The 24,316-nt window shown below is 45.6% G+C and overlaps 1 protein-coding gene across 1 annotated transcript in view; it reads right to left on the bottom strand.

Annotated features, from left to right (window-relative positions):
* Positions 1-8,556: 8,556 nt before the first annotated feature.
* PASK (PAS domain containing serine/threonine kinase) overlaps positions 8,557-24,316 on the bottom strand; it is an 82,511-nt gene continuing 66,751 nt past the window's right edge. Inside the window, exons 15-18 of the mRNA XM_040427930.1 lie at positions 22,711-22,910; positions 19,787-19,920; positions 18,499-18,651; positions 8,557-11,108 (exon numbers count right to left, since the gene is read on the bottom strand). Of these exons, the coding sequence (XP_040283864.1) occupies positions 11,035-11,108; positions 18,499-18,651; positions 19,787-19,920; positions 22,711-22,910 (561 nt within the window). The 3' untranslated portion in view covers positions 8,557-11,034. The remainder of the gene's footprint in view (positions 11,109-18,498; positions 18,652-19,786; positions 19,921-22,710; positions 22,911-24,316) is intronic.

The following is a 24,316-nucleotide window of genomic DNA, read 5'->3' on the forward strand; positions in this document are numbered from 1 at the left end:
GTGTCAGCCTCTTCATAATCAGAAGGGGAGCGGCTAAACTCCAGGAGGCTGTGGGGACCTTGTGATGTCACGTGACATGCTAATCAGAAGCGCGCCCTCTCCAGTTATATGTTGTGTGCAGAGGAGAGGAAGTTACCGTGTATATGTGTGTGCAGGGAGGACAAGGACATGTGAATATATATGTGTGTGCAGGGAGGACATGTCTATGTGACTATAGGTGTGTGTGCTGCATTCATATGCCCTGAGCTGTAATAAAACAGATGTAACTACACTGCTCAAAAAAATAAAGGGAACACTTAAACAACACAATGTAACTCCAAGTCAATCACACTTCTGTGAAATCAAACTGTCCACTTAGGAAGCAACACTGAGTGACAATCAATTTCACATGCTGTTGTGCAAATGGGATAAACAGGTGGAAATTATAGGCAATTAGCAAGACACCCCCCAATAAAGGAGTGGTTCTGCAGGTGGTGACCACAGACCACTTCTCAGTTCCTATGCTTCCTGGCTGATGTTTTGGTCACTTTTGAATGCTGGCGGTGCTTTCACTCTAGTGGTAGCATGAGACGGAGTCTACAACCCACACAAGTGGCTCAGGTAGTGCAGCTTATCCAGGATGGCACATCAATGCGAGCTGTGGCAAGAAGGTTTGCTGTGTCTGTCAGCGTAGTGTCCAGAGCATGGAGGCGCTACCAGGAGACAGGCCAGTACATCAGGAGACGTGGAGGAGGCCGTAGGAGGGCAACAACCCAGCAGCAGGACCGCTACCTCCGCCTTTGTGCAAGGAGGAACAGGAGGAGCACTGCCAGAGCCTTGCAAAATGACCTCCAGCAGGCCACAAATGTGCATGTGTCTGCTCAAACGGTCAGAAACAAACTCCATGAGGGTGATATGAGGGCCCGACGTCCACAGGTGGGGGTTGTGCTTACAGCCCAACACCGTGCAGGACGTTTGGCATTTGCCAGAGAACACCAAGATTGGCAAATTCGCCACTGGCGCCCTGTGCTCTTCACAGATGAAAGCAGAGTCTGGAGACGGCGTGGAGAACGTTCTGCTGCCTGCAACATCCTCCAGCATGACCGGTTTGGCATTGGGTCAGTAATGGTGTGGGGTGGCATTTCTTTGGAGGGCCGCACAGCCCTCCATGTGCTCGCCAGAGGTAGCCTGACTGCCATTAGGTACCGAGATGAGATCCTCAGACCCCTTGTGAGACCATATGCTGGTGCGGTTGGCCCTGGGTTCCTCCTAATGCAAGACAATGCTAGACCTCATGTGGCTGGAGTGTGTCAGCAGTTCCTGCAAGACGAAGGCATTGATGCTATGGACTGGCCCGCCCGTTCCCCAGACCTGAATCCAATTGAGCACATCTGGGACATCATGTCTCGCTCTATCCACCAACGTCACGTTGCACCACAGACTGTCCAGGAGTTGGCAGATGCTTTAGTCCAGGTCTGGGAGGAGATCCCTCAGGAGACCGTCCGCCACCTCATCAGGAGCATGCACAGGCGTTGTAGGGAGGTCATACAGGCACGTGGAGGCCACACACACTACTGAGCCTCATTTTGACTTGTTTTAAGGACATTACATCAAAGTTGGATCAGCCTGTAATGTGTTTTTCCACTTTTATTTTGAGTGTGACTCCAAATCCAGACCTCCATGGGTTGAAAAATTTGATTTCCATATTTTAATTTTTGTGTGATTTTGTTGTCAGCACATTCAACTATGTAAAGAACAAAGTATTTCAGAAGAATATTTAATTAACTCAGATCTAGGATGTGTTATTTTTGTGTTCCCTTTATTTTTTTGAGCAGTGTACATTTGACATATTCTTTCCTTCTTTCACACATATGCAAATATTTTCACATCTGCCACTATTGGCTTCCATCGTGACAAGAATATTTCTGTATTACTATACACATTCTATATTTTTGTGGCTTCCTGTTTTTTAGCGGTATATGCTTTTCTGTACACTTTTTTGGGTGTTTTACTCCAATCTCTTTGTGATTCCCAAAAAAGAGGGGAGGGTCCGTCCCGTTCTGGACCTCAAGGTGCTCAACCGTTTCCTTCGCGTCCCCAGCTTCCGGATGGAGTCCCTGAGGTCGGTCATTGCATCCATCTAACCGGGGGGAGTACCTGTCCTCGATAGATATCAAGGATGCTTATCTTCACGTGCCCATCTGCATCAGTCATCAGATGTTTCTCCGGTTCGCAGTGGGTCAGTTTCACTACCAGTTTGTAGCCCTCCCATTAGGCCTGGTCACGGCTCCCAGGGTCCTTATGAAAGTTCTGGCGGCAGTCATGGCCCTGCTCCATGCCAGGGGGATCGTAGCGATCCCTTACTTAGACGACATCCTGGTGAAGGGTCCGTCGTTCAGCGGACAGCCTGAGCATTGTTCTGGACACCCTGGAGTGCTTCGGATGGATCCTGAACATGCAGATATCTTGTCTTTATCCATCGCAGCGGTTGACTTATCTGGGCATGGTACTCAACACATTTCAGGCCAAGGTGATCTTGCCTACGGAGAAGCTATCCGCTCTCTGTCTTCAGATTCTCCCCTTGTTACGGCCAGGTTCGGTTCTCATTTGTGGCTGCATGCGGGCTCTGGGTCACATGGTCTCTGCCTTCAAAGCAGTTCCCTATGGTTAATTCCATACCAGAACGCTTCAGCGAGCCATTTTGTCCAGCTGGGATCGCTCCCCAGCCTCTCTGGATCAGCCCATGCGTCTCCCTGCCCCGGTTCGCCGGGCCCTCAGATGGTGGTTGGTCTCTCCGATGTTGAAGTTGGGCCGCTCGTTACTTCCTCTCCGTTAGAAGGTGGTAACAGTGGATGCAAGCCTCAGGGGTTGGGGGGGGGGGGGGAGTGTTGGAAATTCTCTCTGTTCAAGGGGTATGGTCACGCGAGGAGCGCTCCCTTCCAATCAATGTTCTGGAATTGAGGGCGATTCGGCTCTCGCTGCGGAATACCTCCGATCATCTCAGGGGTCGTCCGGTTCGAGTTCAGTCCGACAACTCCACGGCGGTGGCGTACCTCAATCACCAGGGCGGCACTCGGAGCACGGCAGCCATGGCGGAGACGGCGCTGATTCTCAGCTGGGCGGAGAAACATGTTCCGGCACTATCGGCAGTTCACATCCCCGGCGTTGACAGCTGGATCGCAGACTTCCTCAGCAGGGAGTGTCTCGATCCCGGCGAGTGGGCTCTTCACCCGCAGGTCTTTCGAGCCATCTGCGAGCGGTGGGGTCGGCCAGATGTGGATCTCATGGCCTCACGCTTCAACAACAAGGTCGAGGACTTCGTCGCGCAGTCCAGGGACCCCATTGCCCTGGAGTGCGACGCGCTGGTGATTCCGTGGGGTCGGTTCACGTTTCCTTACGTGTTCCCGCCTCTTCCTCTCATTCTGTGTCCCCGGAAAATCAGGTCCGAGGGACTGCCGTCATTCTCGTGGCCCCAGATTGGCTGCGCCGGGCGTGGCATGTGTCTCTAGTCGCCCTTCTCGACGACGAACCTTGGCGTCTTCCTCTTCAGGAGGACCTGCTGTCGCAGGAGCCGATCTTCCACCCAAATTTAGGGTCGCTACATTTAACGGCATGGCTGTTGAATTCACCATACTGAAGGCCCATGGTTTTTCGGATGCGGTGGTCCAGACCATGATTCGGGCCAGGAAGCCATCGTCTTCCAGAATTTACCACCAGACCTGGAAGTCCTACTTTAGTTGGTGCGAGCAGCATCATCTGCCTCCCGTTCGGTTCTCTTTGCCGCGACTCTTGGCTTTCCTGCAATCGGGCATGGATTTGGGGCTGGCTCTCAGCTTCCTCAAAGGGCAAGTGTCAGCTCTCCATTCTTTTTCAGAGGTATTTAGCTTCACTTTCGGCGGTTCGGATATTTCTGCAGGGGGTGCACACATGCTGCGCCCCCTTTCCGTTCTCCGTTGGATCCTTGGGATCTCAATCTAGTGCTCAATGCTCTCCAATCTTCTCCGTTTGAGCCCTTGCAGCAGGTGTCGTCTGGCTTCCTGTCTTACAAGGTGGCGTTTTTGGTGGCAATCACGTCCATCCGTAGGGTGTCGGAACTCTTGGCTCTTTCATGTCGGTCGCCTTTCCTGATCCTCCATCAGGATAAGGTGGTCCTTCGCCCTGTGCAGTCCTTCCTGCTGAAGGTGGTGTCGGAATTCCATCTAAATGAGATTATTCTCCCTTCATTTTGTCTGGACCCGTCTCATCCTCGGGAGCAGTCGCTCCATACCCTGGATTTGGTACGAGCTGTTCGAGTCTATCTGTCAAAGACAGCATCTTTCCGGCGGACGGATTCCCTGTTAGTGATTCCAGAGGGGTCGAGAAGAGGGCTGACGTCGTCGAAGGCTTCCATTTCCCGATGGATTCGTTTGGCCATTGTCGAAGCGTACTGCGTTAATGGCCGGGCCCCTTCCGGGTGACAGCTCATTCGGCTTGGGCAGTGGGGGCCCCTTGGGCGGTGCATCACGGGGCTTCGGCCCTTCAGGTGTGCAAGGCGGCTACTTGGTCGTCTTTGCATACTTTTTCCAAGTTTTATAGAGTGCACACCTTTGTGTCTTCTGACGCTTCTCTGGGGCGTAGAGTTTTGCAGACGGCAGTTCTCTGATTGACGGGAGGGTTGCTTGTTATGCCCACCATTGGGGACTTCTCTGTAACGTCCCATGGTCAAGCCTGTGTCTCCCAATGATACAGATGAGAAAACTAGATTTTTGTACTTAACTTAAAATCAGTTTCTCTTCTGTTCTTTGGGGGACACAGTTCCCACCCATTTCTTTGTTTAGGGGCCTTTTCAGGCCTGTGTGGTTCTGGGTTTGTACACAGTGTGATTTTATTTTTGTCTTGCTTCTCCTACTGCTTTTGCACGAACTGATTTAGCTTAGTCCCTGCAGGAAGGGTATAGCTGAATAGGAGGATCTTACACTTTATGTGCTTAGTGTCCGCCTTCTAGTGGCAACAGCTATACCATGGTCAAGCCTGTGTCCCCCAATGAACGGAAGAGAAACAGATTTTACGGTAAGTACAAAAATCTAGTTTTTGCGGTCCACAAATTACGGATCCACAAGCTTTCCCTCCCTTTGTTAGAAATGCTTATACTTGTCCGCAAAATGGACAAGAATAGACATGTTCTATTTTTTTATTGCAGGGCTGCAGACAGCAAGTGATTTAATAAATGGGTCCGATCCTCAAATAATACGGATCGGATGCAAACTGAAAATACGGTTACAGATGCACCCTTGGAGTACGTCCACACGGGATGTATTTGCTTTAGAAAATCCTCAAGTTAGTAGTGTTTTTTGCAGTGAATTTCATCCTACGCATTACAAACGGTAAAATCTGCGCCAGAAATCATCAGCATGAGGTGACCTGCTGCAGCTCTAACATCCATAGCCACTCCGAATCCACGTGGAGTGTGGATATTTAAATCTCATCCACTGCACTGCTACAGTAAAGCACAGCTGATTTTTCTGCCTGTAGTGTAGGTGGACACTTCCTGACGAAGCCTTTCTCGGCGAAACGCGCGTCGAGGTGCAGCTCTGGTCACAGACCTTGGGTTCTGGCATACCATGGGTAATTTGTGTTTTTGTTTAATGCATTGTTACTTTGTTAATTCAGTATGATTTATTGCTTACACACAGCATTCCTGCTCTGCCCTTGATTGTGTTACTATTTGGTAATCCGCATTTATCGGATTGCCATCTATGTTACCATTGGGGGGTAGGTGTGCTGTGTGTGACCACATTGACTTTTTTGTATTATTGTATGTAGCATACACATGGTTATAGGTTACTTTGGGTGAACTTACAGCTCTCCCATTAGTATGCAGCTTTATACCCAATGTCTGTGACCCCCTTTTCCCTGTTAGTCCGGTATATGTGAGGGAGGTTGATTTTGGTCCCACCACATGGGGCGCACCACCACCCCCTTTACTTTGTGCCTTTATGTTATATTTATTGTCATTTAATGTGTCTTTAATAAACTACATATATTTTATGTGTGCTCTCTTATTCTATATGGGGTTATTGTTTTGTTGTTTTTGGTTGGCTCCGTATATCATACTAGACCCCAGTGTATCTATATACCCAATTTGAGGTTTTTTCTTATAGGTTGGTCTAGGTGGACACAAGTGGACATATCACATGGTGTATTTTGGTGCAGAAGATCGGCAACAAACCCACAGCAAAATCTGCATGACCTACATGCGCAGTTTGCAGAAGATTTCACCCTCTGCATTGCAAGGGCCGTGATCCTCACCAAGTTATTTGTGGATTACATTGTGGACATTTTCCACCGCACTTGGATGAGATTTTTGCTACTGTAAAAACTGTTGATTTCCTTTGTGAAATTCCGTTGTGGAAAATCTGCATCACATACGCCACGTGTGCCCGTATCTTCAGGGGCCATACTCTGCGCTCACATAGCCTTAGGAGCAGCAGACTCTCCAGCGCTCTGTGTGTACAATGGGGTAAGGCTCCTAAAACAGCAATGTGATGCTTCCTCGAATCTATGGGAATACTCCCCTGTACATAAGCCCTTAGGCTGTATTAGACGGGCAGGTAAGCGGGCCAGATCATTCATAGGAACGCTCATTAGCGATAATCTGGCAGTGTAATGCTGCCGCCAATTAACCAATAAACGAGCAAACGCTCTTTCATCGGACAATCCCAATCTTTCAACAGGTTTCAAAATCATAATTTACTGACAACAGATGGTCGTGCCTAATCACAATCTGCTGCCAGCAAATAATGAGTCAGTATGGGGAACAGCGATGGCATTACCCATCACTCCTCCCCATACTGTGGAGGAGATCGCTGCTTGTAATAGCAACGGACGCTTCCAATAACGAGCAGGCGATTGCCGAGAAGAAACTCTTCCCTCCTGGCAATCATCTGTATAATCTGTCTGTGTAATACAGGCTTTAACCTCATATTAAAAAAATATATATATATACAACTTTAGACCATTTTTATTATTTAATTGCAGGTTTTCATACCAGACATGATGATGATTGAATAGCACAATTTTATTTTAAGAAAATAAAGCCCAGTGTGTATGACAGCCTCCTGAATCACCCCTCACCCATTACCACATTATCTACATGATGCCCATAAAGGGTCAAATGGTGGGTGCCAACTATATAGCCCCCTGAACCACACTGTATTATGCTGGCGCGGTCTGATGGGTAATGCTATGGGCGGAAAAGCCCATTCTGCCTGTAAGCTCTCAGTGAACGACCGCAACTCTGTGCTCTCTAGGTAAAGCCAGGTTCACACAGCACACGTTAGGGGCCGTCCAGATCACGAAGTAACCCTCCGCTGGACTTCCTGCCGAGGGCAGATTTTCAACACCTGAAAATGGTATTCAACCTTGGAAAATCCATTAACTTCAATGAGGTGACCGGAGTCCAAGACCCTTTTCAGACGAGCGAGTGTCACGCTCTGGACTTCCGGGGTCGCATAGCATTATATTGATTTATGATGCTATGTACCCTTAGAGGGTATCACTATAATGCTATGTGACCCTGGCAGTGCTGGGAGGTCAGGACGGGAGCTGCGCTGCGAGTCCGGAGCGTGACACTCGCTCGTCTGAAAGGGGCCCAAAAGACAAAACTTTGTACTCCGTTTCATCTTCTTTCCATCTGTGTATGCTTTTTTAGAAGACACAATGGCGTAGTCTACATTACTGGTTATTCAAACATCCCCCCAGCAGAAAGCTCAGTGCAGTGCAATGCACCAGGGACCTCCATATCCAACTCTTTCCATAGACACATATCTGTGGTTCACCGGTTTTTCTTTTGTCGATTCCCGATTTATGATACCTTTCCTTAATATGCAAATTAGGCATACAGTGCAATGAGGGCATCATCATTGCCCTTATTGCACCCAACCTCAGCTCCTTTATGTGGTCAGCTTCTCCCTTGCTGCTATGCCACTACCTGGTTTTGTCAATCATAAAGCAGCGAGGGCAGGGGCTGGCCACACAAAGAAGCAGAACTTGGGTGCAACAGGAGCAATGGTGACACCCTCATGGCACTGAAGGCCTAATTGACATATTAAGGAAAAGTATCATAACTCAGGAACAGAGCCTCAGATCAACAAAAGAAAAACAGCGTTTTAATCAGGTGAAGCGCAGCTCTGTGTCTATGCAGACAGCATGATGGGGGGGGGGGGGGGGGGGGGGTCGGTCGGTGGATCCTAAAAAAAAGGAGAAGCATACATTAACCATAAATAAATCTACTTGTGATTAGATCGAGTAGTGGGGGAAGCACTACATAATATACTGCACTGTGTGAATATGGCCGTTTTTTATGACAAAACACAATATTGGATACAAAAGAGAGCAGTTCAAGGGTGGTTCACACACAGCGTTTTTTTGTTTTGTTTTTTTTAAATGGCACTGCAGTTTTTAAAGGGGTTATCCGGGATTTACATACTGATCATCAATATCAATATCAGATCGGTGGGGATCAGACTCCCTATGTTCCTAGAGGCTCATTTGAATATATGAAAACACAATTTTTCTCAGTAATGCGGGCACATGTGAACATGGGACAAACACAGATGCCTTCAGCTGCCAAGTTCACATGTAAGAGGTCAGTCAGTTTCATAGGTGATCTTGACTATACACAGATTGTCCAGAATGATAGTACATGACTGCATATTATCTCTTCAATTTAGGAAGAACTGGCTCCCCTAGCTGCACACTGTATGGCCAGTTTCAGATGAGCATGTTCACTGTGAGCTCTGCTCTTATGACATGGACCCACAGCATTTTAATGATTTATAATGCTGTGTGTCTCTGCCCGACCTGAACTGTAATAATTTGTACTGATGCCATTATGTGAATACCAATTGAAGTCAGGCAGAGACACACAGCATTATAAATCATTAAAATGCCATAGGGTTCAGTCAATGTCGCAGAGTTCACTACAGGAATTCTCGTTCTCACACGGAGCCTGTTTCACGCTCTTCTGATACTGGCCTAAGGTGGGGAGAGAGAACTTACAATTATTTCCTTTAGACCCAGTGGTCCACATTTACTAATACAGTCTAATATTTAGACAGAGTAAACTACCGTAAGTCCATGTAGTCACAAGATGCACAACCACAATGGCACTTGCTGTGTGATAGAGTTAAAAGGATTTTCCGAGATTTTTATACTTATGACCAATCCTCAGGACAGGTCATCACTATCTGATCAGTGGCTGTCCAGCCCCCTGGGACCTCCGCCAATTAACTGTTTGAGAAGGCACTGATACTCCTGTGAGCCAAAGCCAAGTTTGTATAGACAGAAGTTTGCACCAAAAACCTTAAATAAATTACTATCACCAAGATAGACTGGCACACCAATTTGTGGGTGGAAAAACCATTATATTTGGAGGATTCAGTTAATAAATCTGAGATGCGACACTGGCCCACATTTATTCATGGGAGTGCACATAGAGTTTGGCGTAAATTGCACCAAATTGTGGAACATCTAGGTTTAAAAAGATTGTCTGCACCAAGCCTAAAAATGAGGCATGGCTTAATGGAAAAGGTATGTGGCCTAAGATGGACCAAACTTGTGCCACAATTCACACATGGCATTCTATTGCCAAGTAAGTCAACCAAACTTTGGTATAAAGTTAGAAAAAAGTGTCTAGCCATGCACTAAAGGTAACATCTACCATGAGGCACGGCGATAAATCCGATGCAGGTCTAGACAGTCTAAGTTTACACCAACTATAGGATTAGCGAATCTTCCCCATTGTGTGACAAAAAATGGGCCACATTTGGGAACAAAGCGTGATTTTGTGCCATAAATTTTTTTAAATTAAAAAAAAAAAAAAAAACGGTTTTATGGCTAATGCACGTGTTCGTATATCAACCATATGAGCACTAAGGAAAATCTGGTTCTGAATGCCCACTGGCCGTGTTACGACCATGTACATATTACCATTAAAATAGTTTTTTTCATACAAACAGCTGGCGTGGTCATGGTCATGAGGATCACAGGGTCAGTCTACCCTGGTGGAACACGCTCTGGATAAACTGCACATGGAGCCTGGGTAAGATCAGGTAAAACGTATGGGAGTGATTACTGAGGAGTGCTAAGGTATAAAACCAAGGTTAACAACAGCTCACCAGGCCTAAAAAAATATAAAAAACACCTAAAAATAGAGACAGCTTTTCATACGGGAATTAAAAAAACATACATGAAATACCTAAAGTCAACAAATCAAGGATATATTGCCCAGTCTACAAAATTTGGCACCACATTTCACATTAGCCGCCCCTGCAAAATCTTAGCACCCACTTTGTTGGCAATGAGCAAGAGCCAGTACTTTATAAAGTCAGAAACCACAAATTCTGCAGATATACTGTACAGCATGCTTGTCAGCTCCAATACAGCTTTCATTCAGAATTCTGAAATACTAGGGACAATATATTATGTATATTATGGCATTTGGGCCTTAGAGCGAACAAAGGCTTGGCACCTACACGGTGGTTTATTCATATTTTTACTGTATATTTAAAATAAACAACGGAGAAAGTCCTTGCAAGTGTTGTTTCCTCCACTTAGCAGCAACAAGTGAAAAAAAAAACTCAAGTGCAGAATAAAGGGTCATCAATAGGGTCCTATGTAGTACCAAAGCGAATCACTCCAGCCAACCGAGTCCTATTCGGAAAACCATGACTGCAAAAGTCTCTACAATTGGAGTCACCGATTTCTCACTTTTCCAAATTGAAATGATGAAATCCTTCATTTGGCGCACTTTAATTCTGTTCCACTGAATGAAGCACAAACACCTTGAGGCCATTGGACTGCCATGAATTGCTGCAGCAGCGAACGGCCGCTAACACTGGTAACTAACGCCGATGTAGTGCTGGTGACTAGATGGCGGGCTGATTCCTTCAGATTGTCTGTTCTTGTGATGGGGTGGAATAGCACAATGACTTCTGGGTATAGTCTTAAACCCTTTGTCCATCTTTATGCCACAGTGACAAGTGCAAGTTGTGTTTTCTTCATCTGGAGACATAGTCACTCTGCTTCTTTTCCACCTTCTCCATTCCAATCAGAGCTATGGCTGACGGGAATCGGTTTCAATCCTTCATCTGGGAACAAAAACGCAAAGAAGTTTATGTCGGGGTTTGTTGATATCGAAAAGTTAAAGCAAACCTTTAGAAAAGCCAGAGATTGTGTGATCTTAAAGGGGTTTTCTTTGAGTAAACTACTAATGACCGACCCTTAGAATAGGTCATCAATAGTGTTGAGCGAATCGAGCTTCGGATCATTGATCCAAAGTCGATTTGGTCAAGCACTTTGATTTTAATACTGTCTTTGTACGGCATTAAAATATATTGCCTATGTGTAGGCAAACTTCATTTCACACGAAGTCGCACAAGACTTTGGTGAATTAATTAGGCAATCATTTCTGCATCTTTAAAAACTGGCTGGTACCTCGGTACTAAACCCGACTTCGGATTCCTATTTTTAAAATGTTTTTAAAGATGCAGACTACCTATACATAGGCAATACATTTTAATGCTGTAAGGAGACAGGTCTCCAGACTCCATTAAGGCTACATTCACACGACCGTAAGTGTTTTGCGGTCCGCAAATTGCGGATCCGCAAAACATGGATACCGGCCGTGTGAATGTAGCCGGCCCTATGATAGAAATGCCTATTCTTGTCCGCGATTGCGGACAAGTATACGACATGCTCTATCTTTTTTGCGGGGTCGCGGAACGGATCTACGGATGCGGACAGCACATTGTGTGCTGTCCGCATCTTTTGCGGCCCCATTGAAATGAATGGGTCCGCTACCGTTCCGCAGAAAATACGGTCGTGTGAATGTACCCTAAAACCGATGTTTGAAGAAATCAACTTTAGATCTCTGATCCGAAGTTCGATTCGCTCAAGCTTAGTCATCAATATCAGATCCAACTCCCAGCACCCCCATCGAACAGCTGTTTGAGAAGGCTCTGCTGCTCCGTTAAGTGCTGCATCCTCTTCCTAGGCCGGTGACGTCCCGTTCGTTGGTCACATGGCCTAGGCTCAGCTCAGTCCCATTAAATACTATACCAAGCACAGCCGCTATGCAATGTACGGCGCTATGCTTAATATGCTGCAAGGAGGCACTAAGCCCTTTCAAACAGCTAATCGGTAGGGGGCCTGGAGTTGGACACCCACCAATCTGATACTGGTGAACTTTCCGGGGGATAGGTCATCAATATTATACTCCAGGAAATCCACTATTCACATTTATGCCACACCGATAGGATATGGTATACGTGTGGATCAATCTAATGGAATGCCAACATATTGTTTTTATCAAAATCGTTTTTATTGATTTTCAATAAAGGTATTAACAAAATAAAAATTTTGTATACATCAACAAATATCTTGTCAGTCCATACATTATGGTCTTTCCAGCATAATGAGGCTGTCGCCATAGTAACATGAAAGCATCATAGTACAGAATAGAAAGACAGATACATGTTATTATAAGGATACAGGACATTGCAGAATTAATGTTAGATTATTGTAAAACTTTTAACATTTAACCAACCCCTCCCCCCTCCTCCCCCTTTACTTGATCCAATAGAGAAACAGTTGTAGTACTTTTATTTCTCTATTAATTACGTCTCAGGAAAACCTTTTTAATGAGAGCAGAGATTAGAGTGATCTAACGACGTCCCCCATTCATCAACATGTGCTAAGATATCTGGCCCAATAGGGAAAACTGCCCTCGTATGCAATCTCTTGATAGAGCCGCAGAAACCAAACTCCCATTCTCCACCCAGCCCCTCCATATCGACAGGAATTTGTTGGGACATTTTCTCTTGTTATAGACTCCCCTTTCAAGGCGTAAAACTGTATTCAGCCGATTTATATATTCCTGTGTGTTGGGTGGATTTTCCCGTATCCAGTATTTAGCCAATAAAACCCTCGCCTGGAACAGCATTCTATGAATGCACAATGACAGTTTATCGTCTATTTCTGAAGATTCTAGAATACCCAATACACAGACCCTTGGATCATTAGGCAATCGTATCTGGGTCGTAACGGTTATGATTTCACGTATATCTTCCCAAAATCTCTTCAATTTTAGGCAGTTCCAAACCAAATGAAGCAATGTTGCTTCTATGTCTCCACAGCGAGGGCACGTGGAGTCCGGTCGTGCGCCTATTTTGAATAGAAATTTTGGGGTTCTATACACTCTGTGTATTAAGTATAGCTGAGACAATCTCTGAGATTCGTTCAGTGTAAGGCCTCTTTCACACTTGCGTTGTCCGGATCCGGCGTGCACTCCACTTGCCGGAATTACACTCCGGATCCGGAAAAACCCAAGTGTACTGAAAGCATTTGAAGACGGAACCGTCTTCCAAATGCTTTCAGTGTTACTATGGCACCCAGGACGCTATTAAGGTCCTGGTTGCCATAGTAGGAGCGGGGAGCGGAGGAGCGGTATACTTACAGTCCGTGCGGCTCCCCGGGCGCTCCAGAATGACGTCAGAGCGCCCCATGCGCATGGATGACGTGATCCATGCGATCACGTGATCCATGCGCTTGGGGCGCCCTGACGTCACTCTGGAGCGCCCGGGGAGCCGCACGGACGGTAAGTATACTGCTCCCCCGCTCCCCGCTACACTTTACCATGGCTGCCAGGACTTTAGCGTCCCGGCAGCCATGGTAACCATTCAGAAAAAGCTAAATGTCGGCTCCGTCAATGCGCCGAAACGACGTTTAGCCCAAGGCCGGATCCGGATCAATGCCTTTCAATGGGCATTAATTCCGGATCCGGCCTTGCGGAAAGTGTTCCGGATTTTTGGCCGGAGCAAAAAGCGCAGCATGCTGCGGTATTTTCTCCGGCCAAAAAACGTTCCGTTCCGGAACTGAAGACATCCTGATGCATCCTGAACGAATTTCTCTCCATTCAGAATGCATTAGGATAATCCTGATCAGGATTCTTCCGGCATAGAGCCCCGACGACGGAACTCTATGCCGGAAGACAATAACGCAGGTGTGAAAGAGCCCTTAGACTAGTAGTTATAGCCAGAACATCATTCCATTGTTCTTGAGATATTGTTGCTACATCCTCTTCCCATTTTCCTTTTACCACCAAGGGAGTTGAGGAGGCATTGGCGTCAAGTATAAATTTATATAGACGTGATATTAGACCTTTTGTGGACCTGCCCCCTCCAGTAGCTGTTTTACCACAGGACGGGGGGGGGTGGCAAACACCATACCCTTTGGAAATTGTGTATGACAAGCATGTCTTAATTGTAGAAATTGAAAAAATGCTGTCTTGGGTAGGCCCAATTCTTCCTGAAGCTGAGTAAAAGATTTGAACAATCCTTGAAATTGAATTTGGCCCAAAAATAATATGCCCCTCTCCTCCCCTGGGGAAAAGCCTTCTAGTCTAAATATCTCTGGCAATTGGGGATTCCGCCATAATGGCGTATTCTCGCTAAGACTTGCTAAGTTTGCCAGTTCCTTGAATTTTGACCAAACTTTGGTTATAAGGGAAATTGTGGGAAGTTTCCTGCCTAGAGGGTGCTGCCCGCTCACTTCAATAGAAGCAATAGGTGCTTTCTGTTTCATACTATGAGCAACTATCTCAGCCGAGGAGTCTAATTCACGTGTTCTAATCCAACCCCTAACATGTTGCAATTGTGCAGCCATAAAGTAGGACCATGGGTTCGGGAGGGACAAACCGACTTCTTCCTTACATCTTTGGAGTGTCTCTATGCGGATTCTCGGTTGCTTTTTTTTCCAAATCAGTGATCTAAAAATCCCCTGAATTTTGTAAAATATCCTCTGTGGGACCCATACCGGCAAGTTATGTAATATAATAATTGTGGCATGAATATAATTTTAATTAAGATTACAGCAGCCAAATACCGTAAGGGGCAGCTTGCACCAAACATTAGTTTTGACTACAAATTTAGAGATTAGTGGCTCTAAATTCAGTTTTATGTATTCGGCTGGTACTGGTGATATCATTACGCCTAAATATTTGAAGTGGGTGGTCAGTTGCAGGGGTATACAGGCAAGATCTAATTGTGTTGGGGTGGGATCTAAGAGGAGAATTGTGGACTTGTCCCAGAAAATGTCCCAAATTCATCAATCTCCTTTATTATTGGATCAATGGACTTCTGCAGATCTCCCACATATAATAATAGATCATCTGCGTATAACAAGACTCTTTCTTCCCGGGGGCCTATTGGAAATCCCTTCCAATGTGGAGAATTTCGTAGAAGGCAGGCCAGGGGCTCGATTGCTATCGCAAATAGGAAGGGGGACAAGGGACAACCCTGCCGTGTGCCTCTATGTAAAGGAAAGTGCTTTGAGAGTAGCCCGTTCGCTCTAATCCTTGCTAATGGGGAGTTATACAGTAATTTGACCCAGGAGATAAAACCCTGCCCAAATCCCATGGACTCCAAGACTTCCCACAGGTACTCCTATTCCACGCTGTCAAAAGCCTTGGCCGCGTCTAAGGATATTATTGCATGGCATCACCCCGTATTTAACAGTCTCTGTAGATTCAAAAAAAGTCGACAGAGATTATTGGCCGTGCTTCTATCTGGCATAAAACCAGCCTGATCCTTGTGTATTAAAGGAGTAATCACCTTATTAAGCCGGTTGGCCAGTAATTTAGCTAGCAATTTTACATCAGTAGGTAGGAGAGAAATAGGTCTGTATGAGTCAGGTTTAACTGGGTCCTTCTTGGGCTTTGGGATAACCACCACTATCGCCTCTCTCATAGAAGCAGGAAGCTTTCCGATTCGTAGCGCATCATTAAAGGTCTCCAGGAGGTGTGGAAGGAGACAGTCCCTGTATTGTTTAAAGAATTCCCCCGGTAATCCGTCCGACCCCGGGGCCTTTTCATTAGGAAGAGAGCTTAAAGAGGACCTTTCACCAGAATAAAACATCTAAACTAACTATACAGACATGTAGAGCGGCGCCCAGGGATCTCCTTGCACTTACTGTTATCTCCCGTTATAGCCTCCGGTATCTTCATAGTTAGGCTCCACCCAGGGGAACCTGACGGCGTCTCTTTCTCCTATGCTGTAGCGCTGGCCAATCGCAGCGCTCAGCTCATAGCCTGAGAGTTTTTTTTTCTCTCTCTCAGGCTATGAGCTGAGCGCTCAATTGGCCAGCGCTACAGCCTGGGAGAAGGAGACCCCGGCAGGTTCCCCTGGGTGGAGCCTAACTATGAAGATACCGGAGGCTATAACGGGAGAACGGAGCGGTGCCCGGGGATAACAGTAAGTGCAGGGGGATCTCTGGGCGCCGCTCTACATGTCTGTATAGTTATCGTTTAGATGTTTTATTCTGGTGAAAGGTCCTCTTTAAAGCTATTTCAAGTTCCTCCAATGTAATGGGCTCATCCAGATATGCAGCCAATTCTAGGGATAATTTAGGAATAGATATTTGGCTAAGATAATTTTTTATATCATCTCTTTCGATAAGCAATTTGGAGGAGTATAAATCCTTATAAAAGTTGTGAAATGTATCCAGGATTACTGAACTTTCCACGGAAAGTTCTCCATCTGAGGTTCTGATTGCTGCTACTCTGGATGAACCCTCCTGTGACCAGACCACCCTGGCCAGCAGACTACCCGTACTCTCTCCTGCCTCAAAGTATTTTTGTTTAGTGAAGAACCGTTTATTGTCCGCTATATGTAGCAGATGATCTGTAAGTTTGGATTGTGTTTCTTTCCATAAGGCTGCAGTCTGCTGGGAGGGCGCGCTCACATATACCTGTTCACTCCTTGTCACTTCCTGCTGTATAGCTTTAGTGAGTTCCCTAGTTTTTATTTTACGTCTATTAATTTTCTGGATATAAAGACCTCTCACGTATGCTTTCATGGTGTCCCAAACTATTCCCATGGGTGTTGACCCTATGTTAAAATTGAAAAATTCCCTTATGTATTCTGTCATGGGATCTTCCTCGTCTAACAAATGTATCCAAAAAGGGTTGAGTTTCCAGAGCGCTGGACCACAACGCCCTCCGTTGTTTTTACATCTTAATTCTATGTGTATTGGAGAATGATCCGAAAGGCACCGCGGTAAGTATTCAATAACAGAAGTATATGACAGTGCCTCTAGGGATCCAATGGGTAAATCTATTCTGCACAAAGAATTATGGGACGCAGAGAAGCAGGAGTACTGCCGTTCTGAGGGAATTTAATTCTCCACAGGTCGTGGAGGTCCAGCTCCCTGAGTAACTTTGCCAATGTGGTTTCCCCAGTATGTGTTAGATCATTAGGTGGCGGGAACCTATCCAGAGAAGGGTCCAAATATTTATTAAAGTCACCCAACATCAGAACTGGTGCCTGGGGGCCCTGCACTATCCATGTCATTACTTCTTTTATTACACCAGTGGAGTATGGCGGTGGTATATATATGGCAATTAGAAGAAATTGTACCCCAAAAATAGAACAGTGCAGACAGACATATCGGCCTTCAGTATCAATTTTTCTAGAGTGGCACTCAAAGGGAATGGCTCTATGAACCAGGACACTTGGAATGCCAACATATAACTCAAGAGAGATCCTAAGGATGAGCAAAGGAAGCTTTGGATCCTAGATCCGAAGTCGCTTTGCTCAAAACATTGTTTTAATGCTGTACGGAGAATCGTCTCCATACAGCATTAAAATGTATGGGCTCTGGCAAGTCAAATTCGTTATCACCAAAGTCTTGTGGGACTTAGGTGAATACATTCGGGATTAGATTTTTCAAGTTGAAAACCATTTTAAAACTTGGTTCCGAAGTCCTCAGCAAAGTGTCCCTCCATGTGAATCAAGCGGAGGATGAGTAACAGAGTACAGCACTCGGCTATTTCCAGCAGACCCACAGAGAAGAATAAAGCAGCAGCATGTATGCCCGACTGCCGCTCCATTTATACTGCTCATCATAGTGATTGTGAGGGTCCTAGGCAGTCAGACCCCCACCAATCTATCAACTGTCCCCTATCGTGTGAATAGGGGCTAAGCTTAAATCCAGGGATGACCTGGAAAGCTCTTTTGGATTTCCATAGTAGACACCAAAAGACTACCATATCCTATAGATATGCGAAAACTTTATATGGTGGAACACCCCATTTAAAAGTCGGTCTTACTAATAATAATAGTAATCTTTAATTATATAGCGCCAACATATTACGCAGCTTTTTATAATCAGAGGACCATGTACAGATAGAATCAGACATTACAGAGTAACAAAAGAATTAAAATTTCACACAGGAGGAGCGAGGACTCTACTCGTAAGAGCTTACAATCTATGGACGGCACAAAAGGTAAAAAGCGCTTCTGTTGTACAATGATGTAGCCTTAACAATAGGAGATTACTTCTAGACAGAACTTGAGGATAGATCATTTTCTGTACAGGGCTGACAGGCTTTTTTGTATGTGACCTGCAGCATTTACACAGTTTTATACACGAAAATACTAAATAAAATCATAAAACTATAGTAATGTATATTTCTTTCCTTACCTGCTTGGGTGCATGCTGGTGGATAGACCTCCTCCCAGGTATACTCTGCGAGGTTGACAGGCTGCGTCACCCAAAGGTCCCTGAGGAGTTCATCCAGAGTCATACGCATCTCTGGGTCACGGTGAAGGAGGCCAGAGATAAGATCTTGTAACTCTACAAGATGAGATCAGACAGTACAATCATTATTACCAGCTAGTCCCACGCAGCTCAGTCCCAAGCATGGCCGCTATTCAATATATACGGCACTGTGCTTGGTAAACTGCGGGGAAGGTGGGGGGGGGGGGTGCACTCACTGGAGAGCCGCAGCCTTACCAAACAGCTGATAGGTGGGGTGCTGGGAGTAAAGCTTATATTACACCTACAGATCACACAGGCGATTGTCAGAAGGGAAGCGTTACTTCCCTGCAATCGCCTGTTCGTCAGCGGAGGAGACTGCTGCTATTACATGCAGCGATCTCCTCCTCAGTAAGGGGAGGAGCAATCGCTAATGCAATCGCTCATCCCCATACTGATCGATGCTTGCCGGCGGCAGATCGTGATTACATAGCACCATTTGCCACTGGCAAACGATGATTTTTAAACCTGTTGAAAGATTCCAATTACCCGATGAACGAACGTTTTCTCGTTCATCGGGTAATCAGCGGCAGTATCATCGTTTACTACGAACGCTTAAGGATTTGCTGCAGGTGTAATATAAGCTTTAGACCTCCACCGATCAGATACTGGTGACTTATCCTGAAGAGGGACCATCAATATTAAACACTCGGACAACCCCTTTAAAAACTGTAACGCCAAGATACAGGTTTTAAAGGGGTTGTACAGGCGTAAGTATATCCAATGAAGTATGAGTGAATCTTGGTTTATAGGATAATAAAATATCTCTCTAGAGAGCATCATTTCCATTTTATCGGCTGACAGCCACTAGTCTGGAATTCCCACTAGTTTGGCAATAATCAAAATAGTCAAAACTAATATCAGCATGAAGACAGCTGTGAATGGTATGTAAGTACGCGTTTGGCCGCATGCAACCACGTCACCACCCACAGTGGCCAATGGTTACACAATTTTACTGCAAAATGGCATAGTCATGGACCCCCGCAGGCCAGGGTGACTCGGCCCTGCACTGTGTGGTCTAACCCTTTCCGTTTACAAAGGGTAACCCGATCAAGCTGATTCAGAGCAGTGTGTAATGTCAAGAGACCTTAAATTAGGATACACATTTATGATAAAAGTATTCATTTTATGTCACAGATGAGATGTATTGCTAATGAAAGCAAAGATTTCCTACCTTGAGATACAGAGAATGGAGGGCTCAGATCTGCCTCAAGGATCTCCTCAACTTCACAAAAAGGATTCTCTCCAAATATCAATGTGTACAGAGTCACTCCAAGAGACCACATTTCCAGCTCTGGACCTGGATACCTGAAAAGACAGCAAGCTCGAATAAACATCTACACAAATAACAATATTAATGTAGAGCAGAGCAAAACCAATAAAATAACACACATATATATATATATATATAGTCATTTATCAAACTGGTGTAAAGTAGAACTGACTTAGTTGCCCATAGCAACCAGATTCCACCTTTCATTTTGGACATTTCCCTTGGAAAACGAAAGGAGGAATCTGATTGGTCGCTATGGGCAACTAAGTCTGTTCTACTTTACACCAGTTTGATAAATGACCCTATAGTGCATGCGGAAAGTCTTCAGACCCTTTCACTTTTTTCACATTTTGTTATGCTGCGGCCTTGTGCCAACATAAAAAAAAGTTCACGTTTTCCCCATCGTTCTTCACTCAATATCCTATAATGGGACAGAAATGCTCTAAATCTTTGAAAATTTATCAAAAAAGAACAACTAAAATCTTGCATTGACATAAGTATTCAGACTCTTTACCCAGGACTTAGTTGAAGCCCCTTTGGCAGTGATTAATGCAGACCAAGAACCCATTGAAATCAATGGGTCCGCTAAAAATAAACGGATGCAAGCCAGATGTCCCACGGAGGTCATCCCTATTTTGTAGATCTGCGTTTTGGGGACTGCAAAATACATACGGTTGTGTGAATGCACCCTGAACAGTTGTGGTGTGGCCAGCTGCAGCAAAATCGTATTGTCTAGCTGTACCCTAACACAGCATGTGAAAGGGAACGCTGATCCCTCCAGGTGGAATTCTCCATAGTTTTTTTTTTTTTGCGGGGTCAAAACTGTAGGCTTATAGGTTGAACCTCCAGGGAAAATGCAGCAGCTGCAGAGGACATGTATTATATAATGGCCGTTCAGATGAACGGTTGTCCTTGCAATACAAGGAACAGGAGCCGCTTTTATAGAGTAGTTCTCCATTCTGGCTCACAGAAGGTGGTACAAGAGCAAGGGACATAATAGGCTACATGGACAGGGATTGTCTTCATGACCACCCCTTTAAGGGGGTCTTCCAGCTTTCAAACACTTTTGGGCAGCCCGTCGGGTGTGTGGAAGGACACACACTTTCCTGCTTGGTTTTGGCTCCTTTTATCTAGGGATCGACCGATATTGATTTTTTAGGGCCGATACCGATACCGATAATTTGTCAACTTTCAGGCCGATAGCCGATAATTTATACCGATATTCTGGGTATTTTTATTTTTGAGGAAAAAAAATTTTCCTACACAAATCTGCTGAAAATTAATGTTTATTGTTAACGTGTATTATTATTTTATTTTTTTGTAAATCTTTTTCATTTATACTTAATATTTTTGTGTTTTTCTTTTTTACTAACTTTTAGACCCCTTAGGGACTAGAACCCTTGTCCTATTCACCCTGATAGATCTCTATCAGGGTGAATAGGATCTCACACTGTCCCTGCTGCTCTGTGCGGGGGGGGGGGCGCACTGCGCCACCAATGAAGATACCTCTCTTTCACATACAGGAGGCGGGAGATGGCTGCAGAATCACATAGCCGGCTCCCGACCTCTATGAGCGGTAGCTGCGATCCGCGGCACCTAAGGGGTTAACTACCGCGGATCGCAGCCGTTCTCATAGAGGTCGGGAGCCGGCTATGTGATTCTGCAGCCAGCTCCCGCCTCCTGTATATGAATTAATGAAAGACTCATCTTCATTGGTGGCGCAGCGGCCACAGCCCCTCCCCTCCTCTTGTCTCCTCTCCTGCCATTGGCGGCAGCGGCATCACAGGGGGAGGAGACACTGCTTCCTTCTCTCCTGTGCTGCGGAGGGAACACAGAACGCGCTGTCAGCAGCGCGTTCTGTGTTCCCAATATGTTATCGGAATATCGGCAAAATAGATGCCGATAACGTTCAAAATCCTCAATATCGGCCGATAATATCGGTAAAACCGATAATCGGTCGATCCCTACTTTTATCCACTGCACTCTGGTCCCCGGCTTGTCAATTTCAGAAATGGACAGAGGTCACGTGTGCCACTGCAGCCAATGACTGACTGGAGAGAGGACATGTACCCCAAGCGGCATGTGACCCAGTGACAAGCTGCTTGGGGGACACATCACCATTGCAGCCAGTCATTGGCTGCAGCAGCACTCATGACCACCGTCCATTCCTGAAGTTTACGAGTAGGGACTGGAGCACAATTAAGGGTACTTTCAAAGTAGCGTTATTCTTTTCCGGTATTGAAATCCGGTAAAGGGTCTCAATACCGGAAAAAAAACGCGTCAGTTTTGTCCTAATGCATTCTGAATGGAAAGCAATCCGTTCAGTATGCATCAGGATGTCTTCCGTTCCGTCCCTTGAGCGGTATTTGAATCCCGGAACACAACCACACTTGCCGGATCCGGCATTAATTTCCATTGAAATGTATTAATGCCGGATCCGGTACCAAGTGTTCCGGAAATTGCCGCAACGCATGTGCACTTCTTTCTAGCTTTGAAAAAAATTAAATACCGGATCCGTTATTACGGATGATACCGGAAAGACGAATCCGGTATTTCAATGCAAAAGTCTAATGGATCCGGTATCTAATGGATCCGGTTTGCATACGGATTTCCTGGATACGGCAGGCAGTTCCGGCAACGGAACTGCCTGCCGGATTCTTCTAACGCTAGTGTGAAAGTACCCTTAGCTATCATTTGGATTTATACATAAAATCGGTCGTTTACAGCTTCTTATAACTAATATGAATCTTTCACACTTCTGGTGGATTTCTGACCTCACAAACTGCAACATTAGCAAATGATTTACAGAAACAGAGCAAACATACGGATTGCCGAGCAGAACTTCTGGTGCGCAATATTCAGTGGTGCCACAGAACGTAGAGAACAATTTTCCGGGTTGCAAACGAGCAGCAGAACCAAAGTCGACCAGCTTTATCGTGAAGTCAGGAGCAATGATAATATTTTCATCCTTAATGTCACGATGTAAAATGTAGTGACTATGAAGATAGCCGACTGCCGACACCAACTGCAATCACACAAAATGGCACATGAAATGTCAGCCAAAACAGTACAGATAAAATAAATATTTAAAAGCTATGAACACTTTTGGGACAATTTTTTATGAATGCATTTTACTTAGGCCTCATGCACACGGCCGTTGTTTTGGTCCGCATCCGAGCCGCAGTTTTGGCGGCTCAGATGCGGACCCATTCACTTCAATGGGGCCGCAAAAGATGCGAACAGCACTCCGTGTGCTGTCCGCAGTCCGTTGCTACGTTTCGTGGCCCCGCAAAAATATAACATGTCCTATTCGTGTTCGCGCTTTGCGGACAAGAATAGGCAGTTATATTAAGGGCTGTCCGTGCCGTTCCGCAAATTGCGGAACGGACGCCATTCGTCTTTTGCGGATCCGCGGTTTGCGGACATCAAAAAAACGGAACGGTCGTGTGCATGTAGCCTTATTTTGGGCTAAAAATCATTTTTTCAACTGGTCTTTATTAAAAATGTTCAGCCATTTTTTTAATACAGGGGTTAAAAATAAAAAAATTTAATCGCACTAAGCTTGAGCGAATCGAGCTTCGGATCATAGATCTGAAATCACTAATTTAAATTTATTGGCTAAGTGGAGGAAAACTTTGTCTCGCCTGAAGTTTACGAGACTTCGGTAAATAACATTTTGAAATAGCAATCTGAAGTGGGTTTTGGTACTGATGTACCAGCCAGTACCAAACCCAACCTCGGATTCCTATTTTTAAATGTTTCTAAATAAGCAGATATGAATACCAAAGTTTTTCTCCATGGAGCCAATACATTTTAATCATGTACAGAAACAGCAGTTCCAACAAAGATCCGACATATGATTCGATTCACTCAAGCCTAAATCCCATCATCTGATGCCTCATTTGTAGCTTCTGAACTCAAACACTCATTGTGGCTCAATTTTCATCAAACTGCTAAGAATATGCCTTAAAGGGATTCTGTCATCAGATTTTACCCCTATAACCTAAAGATATCCTCATGTCCTGACTAATAAGAAGAATCCTAAGCTGGCCTTATTAAACTTCACTGTGGCTCTATTTGTCCAAAAAACTGGTTTTTATAACCTGCCAATCACTTACTTAAGGTGCCCAAGGGGAGGTCCGTTAATACAGGGTGCCCGGCCGCACCCCTCGCGGTCCGGTGCCCAGAGCCGCCTTCATCGCCGCCTTCCCTGTCTTCAGCGCCGCCTTCTACAGCTCAGCACCGCCTCCGCAATCCACCCCGTCCCTCTGCCAGATCCCGCGCCTGCGCACTAAGCTCTGCCAATCTGCAGGTCATATTAGGGTTGAGCGAAGTGCGCATCAGGCCGGCGCATGCGCACTTCGCTCAATGAAGCCGCTGCCAGGAGTCCGCACGGGCGCATCAGGCCAAGCCTAGTGCGCAGGCGCGGGA

Source organism: Bufo bufo, chromosome 4 (assembly GCF_905171765.1).
Source record: "Bufo bufo chromosome 4, aBufBuf1.1, whole genome shotgun sequence".
Lineage (NCBI taxonomy): Eukaryota > Metazoa > Chordata > Amphibia > Anura > Bufonidae > Bufo > Bufo bufo.